This window comes from Leucoraja erinacea, chromosome 6 (assembly GCF_028641065.1).
Source record: "Leucoraja erinacea ecotype New England chromosome 6, Leri_hhj_1, whole genome shotgun sequence".
Taxonomy (NCBI): Eukaryota; Metazoa; Chordata; class Chondrichthyes; order Rajiformes; family Rajidae; genus Leucoraja; species Leucoraja erinaceus.
This window is the reverse complement of record NC_073382.1, coordinates 55,550,592-55,565,917: the sequence shown is the minus strand read 5'-3', so window position 1 is coordinate 55,565,917 and position 15,326 is coordinate 55,550,592. Positions and strand designations below refer to the sequence as shown.

At 44.9% G+C, this 15,326-nt stretch overlaps 1 protein-coding gene across 1 annotated transcript; it reads left to right on the top strand.

Annotated features, from left to right (window-relative positions):
* Window positions 1-3,847: 3,847 nt before the first annotated feature.
* LOC129698420 (melanopsin-like) lies at window positions 3,848-14,307 on the top strand. The gene is given in 6 exon segments (XM_055637566.1): window positions 3,848-4,097; window positions 7,609-7,854; window positions 12,092-12,152; window positions 12,977-13,013; window positions 14,034-14,165; window positions 14,167-14,307. Coding segments are annotated over 6 exon segments (825 nt in total). The 3' UTR covers window positions 14,266-14,307.
* Window positions 14,308-15,326: the final 1,019 nt, after the last annotated feature.

Here is a 15,326-nt window from a genome sequence, read left to right as displayed (position 1 = left end):
ATAACACAAAGAATTGAATATAGGAGTAAAGAGGTCCTTCTGCAGTTGTACAGAGCCCCGGTGAGACCACACCTGGAGTATTGTGTACAGTTTTGGTCCCCTAATTTGAGGAAGGGCATTCTTGCTATTGAGGGAGTGCAGCGTGGGTTTACAAGGTTAATTCCTGGGATGGCGGGACTGTCATATGCTGAGAGAATGGAGCGGCTGGGCTTGTACACTCTGGAGTTTAGAAGGATGAGAGGGTATCTCATTGAAACATATAAGATTGTTAAGGGCTTGGACACGCTAGAGGCAGGAAACATGTGCCCGATGTTGGGGGAGTCCAGAACCAAGGGCCACAGTTTAAGAATAAAGTATAAGCCATTTAGAACGGAGATGAGGAAACACTTTTTCTCACAGAGAGTGGTGAGTCTGTGGAATTCTCTGCCTCAGAGTGCGGTGGAGGCAGGTTCTCTGGATGCTTTCAAGAGAGAGCTAGATAGGGCTTGTAAAAATAGCGGAGTCAGGGGATATGGGGAGAAGGCAGGAATGGGGTACTGATTGGGGATGATCAGCCATGATCACATTGAATGGCGGTGCCTGGCTCGAAGGGTCGAATGGCCTACTCCTGCACCTATTGTCTGTTGTCTATTGTCTCTATTTTAGTGCCTCGCCGGTAAACCACAGGACCTTGTGTGGACCCCCGAGGCTGTGGCTGCATTTGATGGTGTGAAGGAGGTGGTGGCCAAAGCCTCCATGCTGGTGCACCCGCCAGCCGCTGCCTCTAGTGCCCTCACGGTGGATGTTTCTGACACTGCTGTGGGAGGGGTGCTCGAGCAGCTCAACGACGGCCACTGGCAGCCGCTGGCCTTTTTCTGCCATCATCTGCGGCCCCCGGTGAGCAGCTACAGCGCCATCGACCGGGAGCTCCTCGCCCTGTACCTGGCTGTCCGGCATTTTCGGTATTTTCTGGAGGGCAGGCCGTTCACGGCTTTCACTGACCTCAAGCCCTTGACGTTCGCCTTGGCCAAGGTGTCTGAACCCTGCTCTGCCCGGCAGCAGCGGCACCAGGCACTCGTGTCTGAATTCACCACGATCGTTCAGCATGTGGCTGATAAGCTCAACCTGGTTGCCGATGCTCTGTCCCGCCTTGCTCTCCTGGCAGTGGCGGCCCTGGACCCCAGCGTGGATTATGCGGTGTTAGCCGAGGCACAGCGCACGGGTGGCGAGATGGACAGTTACAGGACGGCCATCTCCGGGTTGCGGTTAGCCGACGCCCCTTTTGGCTCAACAGGAATGTCGGTCCTTTGTGATGTGTCCACCGGGAGACCACGCCCTATTGTCCCCGTGGGTTGGTGGCACCGGGTCTTCGACTCGATCCATGGCCTGGTCCACCCTTCCATCCGGGCGACTTCCGCGCTGGTGGAGGACAAATTTGTCTGGCAGGGCCTCTGTAAGCAGGTCGCAGCTTGGGCCAGTTCCTGCATCCCCTGCCAGACGTCCAAGGTCCAGCGTCATGTGCGAGCACTGGTACAAGATTTTGTGGTTCCCTCTGGCTGTTTCCGACACATCCACGTGGATTTGGTAGATCCACTGCCGCCATCTCGCAGTGCCATGCATCTACTCACCGTAATGGATCATTTTACGAGGTGGCCCGAAGCTATACCACTAACGGACACCTCCGCCGCGTCTTGTTCTCGAGCACTAGCGGCCCATTGGATTGCCCATTATGGGGTGCCTGCAGACATTTCCACCGACTGGGGGGCCCAGTTCACTTCCGCTTTGTGGGCCGCACTGGCGCAACTGTACAGGGCGCAGTTGCGTCACACCACCGCCTATCACGCTCAGGCCAATGGGTTAGTGGAACGTTTCCACCGGCATCGGAAAGCGGTGCTGAAGGCGTGGCTCACTGATCGACCAGTTGCCATGGGTGTTGTTGGGCATTGGTACGGCCCCTATAGTGGACCTGGACCCATTGTCCGCTGAGCTGGTGTACGGCTCTCCGTTGCGGGTACCCAGGGATTTCCTTCCTGCGGCTCGGGGGCAGCCGGAGCCTGCTTCAGCCGTTTTGGCGAGTCTTCGGGAGAAAGTGAGCAGCCTGGCTCGTGTTCCGACCTCGCGGCATGGTACAGCACCAGTATATATGCCGTCGGACCTTAACTGCATGTTTGTATTCCTCCACAGGGACTCGCACCGGTCACTGCTGCAGCGGATTTATCAGGGCCCTTTCCAGGTGTTGAGCCCCCGTGTCATGACTTTCCTGTTGGATGTCGGGGACAAGGAGGAGATTGCCTCGGTGGCTCACGTCTAGCCCGTCCACCTGGATGTCGATAGCCCGGTGGTGGTGGCTCAACCCCGGCATAGTGGCCGTCTGCTGGCCGTTCCGGTGGCACCTGCTGTGCCTGTCTCCCCTTCACCTGTTGTGCTTTTTCCCTGCACCACTACCGTATCCTGGCTCTGTTTCGCCATTCCCACTTGTATCACCTGTCCCGTCCCTTATTTCCACTCGGTCCAGTCGCCTTGTCCGGCCACCCGCTCAGTTGCGTACCTCAGACTCCGGGGGGGCGGTCCTGTAGCGGCACCTAGTGGCCTGGGGAATCACAAACCCTCACTATTGGCTGGTGCGGTCACGTGATCGCGGGAATGTTTTTGTGGGCTTTTCTATAGCATTCATTCAAGCTCCATACTGTTAGAAGGAGCTTCGTATTTTTGGCTGTTCTAAATGCGTTTGAGTAAATCGCTTTATTGTCATTCAAAAATAAAGAATCTTACCTTACTCAATCGACTCGCCAAAATACGTTGAAATTTTGCTGAAATGGAAGTTTAAATAAAAAGACTCAGTCCTGTATTAGATTACATATATGCATAAAATATCACAAAAAGTCATTACACTAGAAAATCAAAATCCCATGGCATGGACTGAGTGCTGAAAAATGTGACCATGGAAAGGATGGCTGACAGGGGCACACTGGGCAGAAGGATGTGTTTCCCTGATTCTACAATTAGTAAAAACAATGGCATTTTCCTGCAGCAACTCCATGGGCGACGCAGTGGCACAGCTGGGAGAGATACTGTCTCACAGCGCCAGAGACCCGGGTTCGATGTTTCCATGTTCTCCATGTGACTGCATGGGTTTCCTCTCAGTGCTCCGGTTTCCTCCCACATCCCAAGGACATGCCGGCCTGTAGGTTAAATGGCCTCTGTAAATTGTCCTTAATGTGTAAGGAGTAGACGAAAAAGTAGGATAACATAGAACCTGTGTAAACAGGTGATCGATGGTTGGAGATAGTCACAAAATGCTGGAGTAACTCAGCGGTACAGGCAGTATATCTGGAGAGAAGGAATGGATGATGTTGCAGGTCGTTGGCATGGACTTGGTGGGCCGATGGGCCTTTTTTCCATGCTGTATCTCTAAACGAAACTGTGATGTTTGGTGGACTGTGTGGGGTGGGAGGACCTGTTGCTCCTCCCGTGCAGCAGGTGGCGCTGCACAGGACAAAGGGAGATGTTTTGTATATAGTTTATCCTGTCTAGACAGTGTGCAGCCATTTCGAGTTGTCTTGCTGCCAGCATTGAGTAAAGCATTAAAGACTTCTGTTGTAAATTGAAGACTCTCAAGTTTTGTGCAGACCTAGGAAAAGAACACGAAAGTGGTGTCAGGAGTGGGATACTGTGGTTGCGTCCAAAGACCCATATAAGAGCCTAATATACGATTTAAAAAAAAATTTTTTTTTTGAGTTCCATAGTGTACTCAAACTAACATCTCGGCAATTTGATCGTTTTGATCCCAAGCAAGAAAGGTGGTTGTCGTATTGAATGTGCGCTGTTTTATTTTGAAAGCATGGCAATTACGACTGACCTGAAGGAGATGCTCGCCCAGAAGACGCGTTTGGTCCACTATGAACCATTGAAGCCGATCTCGCTGGCCGCCGATGCATCACCATATGGTCATGGAGCTGCAATCTCACAAACAGCGCCGAACAGCAAGAAAGAACCAGTTGCGTTTGCATCCAAAATGCTGACGACCACCGAGAAAAACTACAGCCAAGTGGAGAAAGAACAGCATCCAGATAATGCAAATACTGATATCTCTTCAAAAGAGAACAATGAGGAAAACTGTTGATTCTGAGCCTTTAGCAAGAGTTGTGAAATGCTGAAAAAAAAGAGTGAAGCGAGGTCCAGCCAAATGGAGACGTTCAAACAGGAAAGGGGGAATGTGATGTTTGGTGGACTGTGTGGAGTGGGAGGACCCATTGCTCCTCCCGTGCAGCAGGTGGTGCTGCACAGGACAAAGGGAGATGTTTTGTATATAGTTTATCCTGTCTGTAGACAGTGTGCAGCCATTTTGAGTTGTCTTGCTGCCAGCATTGAGTAAAGCATTAAAGACTTCTGTTGTAAATTGAAGACTCTCAAGTTTTGTGCAGACCAAGGAAAAGAACATGAAATAAACTAATCCACATCTTCGCTGTAAATTTTCTCTGTTGCAATTTAAGTAACAACAACATTATTCAAAATATGTTGATTAAAGACAAAAGTATTATCATCTAGAGTTGATTTGAGCCCATTTAACTTCAAGTTCATTATCATATCTTCAATTTTGCAATGTCACCTATTCAGCAACATTTCAATTTGATTTTTCTTTTAATCAATGGAAATATTGACCACAGATCAACCAAAAGGTTTTATGGCACAAAAATAAACGATTGAATAACATTTTAAAGTTGGTTATAAAAATTTTGTTTCAGAACAAAATAACAAAATTGTCAAGCATTTGGAGCTGTTAAAATACTTGAAACACGTTGGCTTCTTATCTGTAAATAATTGAGTTAAAATGGTCGAACAGAGATATCGGGCTGTCACATTGGGAACGCCAGCATGCCAGAAAGCAGCAAATTTGTGCAGTGTGATTGAAAGGCCCTTTTAAAGCAGCCACTGGATGACACATTATTTCCAATTTCCTCACCAATTATATTGTTCGGACTTGTTGTTAAGATGTGCAAGTTTTTTGATTACTTGCAAGAAGGAACATTGAATGAATTCTGGGCTTGGCTGCTTAACAAGGGAGGTTGTGTAAATATGTCACGTTTGCTCCTATATTGCTTCTTTCCCAAAGTAATGTTGTAAAAATCCACAATAACCAGTTTCGGAGAAGGCTGACCTTTGTCCTAAGGTGCATCAAGCCCCCCTATCACCCTTGTGCTTGGTAACCTACATTGCATTTTAGTTAAACATTGCCTCATATTTCATATTTTCTTATGTGTTTCCAAATTACTCCATGGTCCTATACCTCAATATTATTTTAATATGTTCAAGAAGGAACTGCAGATGCTGGAAAATCGAAGGTACGCAAAAAAGCTGGAGAAACTCAGCGGGTGCAGCAGCATCTATGAGCGAAGGAAATAGGCAACGTTTCGGGCCAAAACCCTTCTTCAGATAATATTTTAATATTATTGGTAGAGTCACTGTGGATTGAGTTGAGGAATTGCAAAGGCAAGAAGACACTAATTGGTGTTATCTACAGACCCCCAAATAGGAGCCCAGATGTAGGGTGTAAGTTGCAGCAGGAGTTAAAACTGGCATGTAACAAAGGTAATGCCACTGTGGTGATGGGGGATTTCAATATGCAGGTAGAATGGGAAAATCAGGTTGGTTCAGGACCCCAAGGAAGAGAGTTTGTAGAATGCCTCCGAGATGGATTCTTAGAGCAGCTTGTAATGGAGCCGACCAGAGAAAAAGCAATTCTGGATTTAGTGTTGTCTAATGAGCCAGATTTGATAAGAGAACTCGAGGTAAAGGAACCGCTTGGAGGTAGTGATCATAATATGATTAGTTTTAATCTGCAATTTGAGAAAGAGAAGGTTAGTGAAATCGGAAGTGTCAGTGATGCAATTGAACAAAGGGGACTATGAAGGCATGAGAGAGGAGCTGGCCAAGGTAGACTGGAAAGGGATCCTAGCAGGAATGATGGTGGAACAGCAATGGCAGGAATTTCTGGGCATAATCCGGAAGACGCAGGATCATTTCATTCCAAAAAGGAAGAAAGATTCTAAGGGGAGTAGGAGGCAACCGTGGCTGACAAGAGAAATAGGGATAGAATAAAACTAAAAGAAAAGATGTATAACACAGCAAAGAGTAGCCGGAAGCCAGAGGATTGGGAAACTTTCATAGGACAACAGAAGGAAACAAAACGGGCAATACGGGCTGAAAAGATGACATATGAGGGGAAGCTGGTCAGAATATAAAGAAGGACAGTAAAAGCTTCTTTAGATATATTAAGGGAAAAAGAGTAGCAAAGTCAAATGTGGGTCCCTTGAAGGCAGACACGGGTGAAATTATTATGGGTAACAAGGAAATGGCAGAATAGTTGAACAGGTACTTTGGATTTGTCTTCACTAAAAGAAGACACAAATAATCTCCCAGATGTACTGGAGGACAGAGGATCTAAGGGGGTAGAGGAACTGAAAGAAATTTTCATTAGGCGAGAAATAGTATTGGGTAGGCTAATGGAACTGAAGGATGATAAATCCCTTGGGCCGGATGGTCTGCATCCCAGGGTCCTCAGGGACGTGACTCAAAAAATAGTGGACGCATTGGTGATCATTTTCCAATGTTCAATAGATTCAGGATCAGTTCCTGTGGATTGGAGGATAGCTAATGTTACCCCACTTTTCAAGAAAGGAGCGAGAGAGAAAACGGGGAATTACAGACCAGTTAGCCTGACATCGGTGGTGGAAAAGATGCTGGAGTCAATTATTAAAGAGGTAATAATGGGGCATTTGGAAAGCAGTAAAAGGATTAGTCCAAGTCAACATGGATTTATGAAAGGGATATCATGCTTGACTAATCTTCTGGAGTTTTTTGAGGATGTGACAAGTAAAATGGATGAAGGTGTGCCAGTGGATGTAGTGTATTTAGACTTTTGGAAAGCCTTCGATAAAGTCCCGCACGGGAGACTGGTGACTAAAATGAGGGCACATGGTATTGGGGGTAGGGTGTTGACATGGATAGAAAATTGGTTGGCAGACAGGAAATAAAGAGTAGGAGTGAATGGGTTCTTTTCAGAATGGCAGGCAGTGGCGAGTGGAGTGCCGCAAGGCTCGGTGTTGGGGCCGCAACTGTTTACCATATATATTAATGATTTTGAAGAGGGAATTAGGAGCAACACTAGCAAGTTTGCGGATGACACAAAGCTGGGTGGCAGTGTGAACTGTGAAGAGGATGTTAGGAGGTTGAAGGGTGACCTGGACAGGTTGAGTGAGTGGACAGGTTCCTGCAGCTCTATGAACATTTGAGAAATCTGTTTTCCTCCACCTTCTGGATTCCTGTGTATCGTCACACTTACCTACTGGACCATTGGGAGATGAGCCATTATCTGCTCGTTTTAAGCTATAAAAACTCTTCCCAAAGCCTTTTAATTTTTTATCCCTTTAATGTACTTTAAAATCTTCCTTTCTCACACTCAATGGAGTATTGAATATACTGATGAATGTGATGAATATACTAATACTGATAAATACTCTTTCACATTTTATTTGTGTTACTTTTTTGCTATAAAACTGTTTATACTCTGAGTCAATCTCATCATGTGCTTTCGTCTATTAATGGCAATGGTTTATTTTCATCTTTCAGGCATAGTCTCTCTCACATCTCTATACTTCCTTTCCTGTGATCGGAGCTGGATAGTGACTAAGTATATGTGTTGTGCCTCTAGTTATCGAAGGGCATGGCTGGCTATTGTCTTCACCTGGTATTATTCACTTTTCTGAACTATGACCCCTCTCTTTGGCTGGAGTGCTTATGGACCAGAGGGTATCAGAATCAGCTGCTCAGTTCATTGGAAATCCCACACTAGGAATGGAATCTCTATTACTAAAAGTCTGATCCTGACCACTTCCTGTTGTTCTTTATATTGATTTTAGAAAAAACGCTGCTACTTATGGCTGCGAATTTTGGCCATCTTATTCAGTCCCCCTCCGCTGTGCAGGACAAGAGGATTTTTTCCCATTGATGAAAAATAAAAGATTTACTAGTGTTTAAAAATTGTTGAGATTCTCACTCCTGAAGGCCACGCCCCTTCCGGAGGGACTATAAAACCCGAAAGTGTTGAGTGCCTCAGTCAGTCTCTGCAAGATGGGGGAGCGAGAGGGTCATGTTGCTCAGTCCGAGCTGTGAATAACACTGAACAAATGTCTACTAAACTGTGAGTGTGGTTTTACTGGCCGTAAGTGCCGCTAATGTGGTTTGAAAATGAAAATGTGGTTGGTTTGAAATAAAACACAGCAAATGGTTGGTTTGAAATAAAGCACGGCAAATGGTTGTTGGTGGTCGGTTTGAAATAAAGCACAGCAAATGGTTGGTGATGGTCGGTTTGAAATAAAGCAGAGCACAATTAGAGCACATGGTATTGGGGGTAGGGTGTTGACATGGATAGAAAATTGGTTGGCAGACAGGAAGCAAAGAGTAGGAGTGAACGGGTCATTTTCAGAATGGCAGGCAGTGGCGAGTGGAGTGCCGCAAGGCTCGGTGTTAGGGCTGCAACTGTTTACCATATATATTAATGATTTGAAAGAGGGAATTAGGAGCAACACTAGCAAGTTTACAGATGACAGTGGGTGGCAGTGTGAACTGTGAAGAGGATGTTAGGAGGTTGCAGGGTGACCTAGACAGGTTGAGTGAGTGAGCAGATGCGTGGCAGATGCAGTATAATATAGATAAATGTGAGGTTATCCACTTTGGTGGCAAATCAAGGGGGCAGATTATTATCTCAATGGGGTTAGGTTAGGTAAAGGGGGGGGGGTGCAGCAAGACCTTGTTCACCTTATTCACCGGTCACTGAAAGTTGGCGTGCAGGTACAGCAGGCAGTGAAGAAAGCTGATGGAACGTTGGTCTTCATAACAAGAGGATTTCAGTATAGTAGTAAAGAGGTTCTTCTGCCGTTCTATAGGGCTCTGGTGAGACCACATCTGGAGTATTGTGTACAGTTTTTGTCTCCTAATCTGAGGAAGGACATCCTTGAGATTGAGGCAGTGCAGCGCAGGTTCACGAGATTGATCCCTGGGATGGCGGGACTGTCATATGAGGAAAGATTGAAAAGACTAGCCTTGTATTCACTGGAGTTTAGAAGGATGAGGGGAAATCTTTTAGAGACATATACAATTAAAAAAGGACTAGACAAGCTAGATGCAGGAAAAATGTTCCCAATGTGGGGCGAGTCCAGAACCAGGGGCCACAGTCTTAGAATAAAGGGGAGGTCATTTGAGACTGAGGTGAGAAAAAACTTTTTCACCCAGAGTTTATGGAATTTATGGAATTCCCTGCCACAGAGGGCAGTGGAGGCCAAGTCACTGGATGGAATTAAGAGAGAGTTAGATAGAGCTCTAGGGGCTAGTGGAAACAAGGGATTTGGGGAGAAGGCAGGCAAGGTTTATTGATAGGGGACGGTCAGCCATGATCACAATGAATGGCTGTGTTGGCTTGAAGGGCCAAATGGCCTCCTCCTGCACCTATTTTCTATGTTTCTATGTAAATGGTTGGTGGTGGTCAACTTGAAATAAAGCACATGATTAAAAGTCTAAACTTGACTACTTCCTGTTTGCACTGCATATTGATTTAAATAAAACGCTACCACTTACGGCTGAGATTTTTGGCCATCTTACTCAGTCCCCCTCCGCTCATCAGGTGCAGAGGATTCTTCCCATCAATGAAAAATAAAAGTGTTATTAGTGTTTAAAAAATGTTGAGAATCTCTCTCCTGTCAATCATGCCATGAAGGCCACGCCCCTTCCGGTGAGAGGGGGGATTGATTATAAAACCCGTAAGCGTGGGTGTGGCTCACTCTCTGCAAGATGGAGAGGGAGAAGTCACGACCCTGTCTGAGCTATGAATCATCTGAACACACTGAATGTCCACAGAACTGTTAGTGTGGCGTTTATGTGGCGTATTGTGTGGTTTTATGGTGGTTTCACCCTGCTTGAAATGGTATGAAACTGCATTTGAATTTGGTGTCCTTGCACCCTGCATGAAATGGTGTGAAATTGCATTTGAATTTGGTGTCCTTGCACCCTGCATGAAATGGTATGAAACTGCATTTGAATTTGGTGGCCTTGCACCCTGCATGAAATGGTATGAAACTGCACTTGAATTTGGTGGCCTTGCACACTGCTTGAAGTGTTCGGAAACTGCACTCGAATTTGGTGGCCTTGCACGCTGCTTGAAATGGCACAAAACTGCACTTGCATTTGGCGGCCTTGCACCCTGCTTGGTGGCATGAAACAGCACTTGAATTTGGTGGCTTTGCACCCTGCTTGAAATGGCATGAAACTGCACTTGAATTTGGTGGGATTGCACCCTGCTTGAAGTGGAATGAAACTGCACTTGAATTTGGTGGCATTGCACCCTGCTTGAAGTGGAATGAAACTGCACTTGAATTTGATGGCCTTGCACCCTGCTTGAACTTGCATAAAACTGCACTTGAATTTGGTGTCCTTGAACCCTGCTTGAAGTGGTACCAAACTGCACTTGAATTTGGTGTCCTTGAACCCTGCTTGAAGTGGTAGGAAACTGAACTTGAGTTTCGTGGCCTTGCACCCTGCTTGAAGTGTTAGGAAACTGCAATTGAGTTTGGTGGCCTTACACCCTGCTTGAAGTTGTAGGAAACTGCACTTGAATTTGGTGGCCTTGCACCCTGCTTGAAGTGGTACCAAACTGCACTTGAATTTGGTGGCCTTTGCACCCTACTTGAAATGGCATGAAACTGCACTTGAATTTGGTGGCCTTGCACCCTGCTTGAAGTGGATTGAAACTGCACTTGAATTTGGTGGCCTTGCACCCTGCTTGAAGTTGCATAAAACTGCACTTGAATTTGGTGGCCTTGAACCCTGCTTGAAGTGGTAGGAAACTGCACTTGAGTTTGGTGGCCCTGCACCCTGCTTGAAGTGGTAGGAAACTGCAATTGAGTTTGGTGGCCAAGGTTCCCACTGTATTCCCAGGAGGTTTTAACACAGTGACAGTGACCATCCTGAAAAAACTGTCCTAACGTTACATTTATGCTCTGCTAATTAATTCCATCTTCATTGAACTAAAAATAATTTTGGCGAATGAGTAGATTGGGCAAACAATATTATATCACAGATTTCTTGCCACAGAGCCAAAGATTAACTCTTTGCAGATGGTATCACCACGCACGATGTTAGTATATTCAGATGCCACAACTATTTGTATTTATAGTGCAAATTTGGAATCAATAATTGCTCACAAATATGGGCTTGTTGATTAATGGCCACAAGCACAAAAGGTATCGATGACTATAAACTGTCTGTTGGCTACCTGATTTCTCATCATAAATTGCAAGGAATGGCATGGGTGGATCAGGTGTTGAGGTGGATGAGGTGTTGAGCAATTTGAAGAGTGTTATATATTGTTGAATGTTTACAACGACCTCATGTTTACAACGACCTCAACGACCAGCAGAGACTGCACTTCCTGCGGGTGCTCAGGAAGAACAACATCACTCAGAGGCTGCTGCTGTCCTTTTATCGGTGCTCCATTGAGAGCATACTAACATACTGTGTATGCGTGTGGTACACCAGCTGCACAGCGGCTCAGAGGAAAGCGCTCCAGAGGGCCATTGACAACGCCCAGAGGATTGTCGGCTGCCCTCTCCTTACCTTGGAGGACCTACACAGTTCCCGCTGCACCAAAAAAACCCAGAATATAATAAAGGACATCTCCCACCCCGGACACTCCCTGTTTGAACTGTTGCCGTCAGGCAGACGGTACAAATCCACAAGGACAAGGACAAATAGACTAAAAAACAGTTTTTACCCCACTGCTATAAAAGCACTAAATGTAGCCGCCAAGGAACGCAGGGGCGATACAGACTAAGGGACTGTGGTAACGGTGAAATCGACAGAAGGATGGAGGGTTGGGTGTGTATGCGTGCTTTGTCTGTGATATTTATTTATTTGCTTATCTTTATTATTTTACCGTGGATGTTTCGTTAGCTTTAGAAATGTTTGAATGCTGCACTGACTGGCTGACATTTTAAATTTTGTTGTACATGGCCCATGTTACAATGACAATAAAGAAACTATTCTATTCTATGATGCCTAGGGCAAGCAGGTCATGAGTCACATGACCATGCTCCAGCAAACCACAGCCAACAGCTGATACAGTATCTGCAAATGCACTGTGGAAAACTTGCAAAAAAACGACTATTTCACTGGTTCAATGGTGCTTTTGTTGTCACAAGTGCAAATGCACAATAAAAAAAATATTCTCTTACGTACAGTTCAGTAAAATCCATTTGTGTGCGGCACAGTGGCACAACGAGAGTTGCTGCCTTAACAGTGCCAGAGACCCGGGTTATAATTTCAATTTTCCGCAGTAAATATTATTTTTCAATTGATAAAAATACATCTATTGATGCTCCTGAACACATCATCAGTGATGTACCTGGGGTCATTGGGTGTTTTGGGTCTTTCAACATCAGACACCCTCACCCAGGCGACCCAGCCGTGGTTGATCAGACCACGAACTGTGTTCAGGTGACATTCGCTCCTCCCCATGGACCTCCTCTCCTGATCCAGAGCCATCTCGAGGCTTTCTCCGCTGCCTCTGTGGTGTTCTTGATGGCCCTTCTCCTCGCCACTCCGTTGATGCCCAGTGCACTCAAGGCTTCGTAAAGCGATTGCCCTGCAAAACCTATGCAGCCAACCTCGATGGGCTTACACCTTGCCTTCCAGCCCTGCTTATGACCAGCTCTTCATACTTCGTCATCTTCCTCTTGTGGGTCTCCTCCTGACGGTCCTCCCATGTCAGTTCCAACAGGACAATATTTTTGGTCGCCTCTGAGACCAGGAGGATGTCTGGCCTCAGGGTGGTCGTGGCAATGTGCTCTGGGAACTTCAGCTGTTTCACCAGGTCTACAGAAAGCTGCCAGTCCTGCGCAGTTGCCAGGATTCCTGACGGATTCCTGGCTGCTGTGGTTCTTGACAGCTGCCCTCCGGCCTTCACGAAGGTGATCATCTGGGTGGTGAGGTGTGCTCATCTGCAGCTGCTGATTCCTATGCTGATGGCTTCTGCAATGGGTTTAAGAACGTCCCCTTGCCTGAGCATTGGGGGCAATCCGGAAACAATACATGTGAACAAAATGTATCTTTAGAATGATTTAAGCTACTTTTAAATGCAAACAATATGGGGAATAGGGTCAAGTGGTTTGTCAACAAGGCCATCAGAACTTGTTTCCTCAAAATACTATTTTAAAGGTCATCTGGCTACTCCAAGGAGATGGTCTTCGCTTTCAGACTATCCTTCCCATTAGTTTGAAGATAATCAGATCTCCTTAATTTTGTTGAAGAAAAGCTTCTATACTGATGGCCGCCATCTATTTTTGGAGTACCTGCACCTTTTCTTCCCTGGGATGGGATGACAGTATTTAGTTTAGTTTAGAGATACAGCATGGAAACAAGCCCTTCAGCCCACCGAGTCTCCGTCAACCAACGATTATTAAGATTATTATATATGTGATGTATAACTTGGCCACCTTGGCCGATATAACTGAAGCATGCTACTTTTGAATTTTATTTCTCCGAATGATAAACAATAAGATTCTGATACCTTTCCGTGAGGTTTGGTTGAGCTTGGCATTATCAGGTACCTCCAGTGATGCACTGAATGAATCCAATATTATACATTCGCTCTTTAAAAACAGCTGTCATTTCTGTTTTCCCTTCTAAATAGATATGAATTTCACTGTTTGCTTTACAAGTAACTCAGATATGACACAATATTTAAGCTGCACAAATGTAATTCTGTTGACACAAATGTCATGTCAGTAGCTGGTTGATGTAATTGAAACAGATATTTATAGTCAAGGCTGTAAATCACTGTGACTCCTGTCAACATGAATCCAAACTTAATTCATAACTCACTGAGAATATTCAGTTGCACGTATAGATTGATGGCATGATTTAAAGTCTTGTTTTTTTTGTAAATATGATTTGGAATATCTGGACTGTATATCAAATGATCTTCTGAATTCTTATTTGAGCAGGTTGGCAAAATAAAAAAGAATGAAGCTCGCCAGAAAGAATACCGTGCCCTTTGCATGGTGATTACCACAGTGGTTTGGTTCTTGCTTTGTTGGCTGCCTTATGGAATTGTGGCATTCCTTGCAATCTTTGATTAAAGCAGACATCATTACACCTGCAGCTAATATCGTGCCAGCCATCCTGGAAAAAATGGAGCTTTGTATACAATCTAGTTATCTATATCCCAATGAATAAGAATGTAAGTTAGTCAGAAATAATATAATAAACAATGTAGTAGTACATAAATATACTGTCTATAATATTTACAGAATTTGTCAATGTTGCACCTTTGAAAGGAGTGTGTTAAAACACAGTTGTGATTGAACATTATTTTTGAAAAAAACAACTATTTTCATCAATAGATAAGATATTCAAATTATATATTGATATTTATATTGCTTTGAATGAGATTTGGAAAATATTCAAATAAGCAATGTGTGCAGATAGAAAGTAAATATTAGTTATGATAAGTTTTAATATCCATCAAATTGAAACTCATTCTTCTATGAAAAATATTAATTCTTGATTAGTAAAGGTGTCCAAGGTTGCGGGGAGAAGGCAGGAGAATGGGATTGAGAGAGGAACGGAAGATCAGCCATGATGGTGGAGTGGACTCGATGGGCCAAATGACCTAATGCTGCTTCTATGACTTATGAACATGATTAATCCTAAAGATTTGGTTGATTTGAGTCTGTGCCAGTGCCTTTTGAATGGTGATGAGAAATCATCTGAGCTCCTACTTTGGAAGGACTGCAGCAGTAGAAATGAGGATCTACTTTATTGGTGACAACAATGTTACAGGCAGAAAGCCAATAGTGCAACACCCACAATGTATCTTGCTGAAGGAACGTGCTGAAGGTGGGTTCTTGATTTGCAATGGGAAGGCTTTATTTTCACATGAGATCCATCCTTATTGTACGGGAATGGATAATATGTCAGAAGTCAGTGGACGGGAGAAGAGTCTTTGAAAATAACTCTTCTCACATGTAAATAATCCAAATATGCACACCAACAAAATCCTTCCATTAGTACACCTGGGATAAAGGTACCTGCAAGTTGTTCAATTAAAGTTAAGGCCGCATATTGTCTAGCAGTTAGTACCACTGCCTCAGGGTCCAGGGGTTAGGCTTTAAGCCTGTCTTTGTAGAGCCAGCATATTTTCACCATATCTGTGTTGGTTTCCACTGGATGCTCCAGTTTCCTGCCACACCCCAAAGACATGCTGGTAGGTATATTTGATATTGTATACTTTGTGT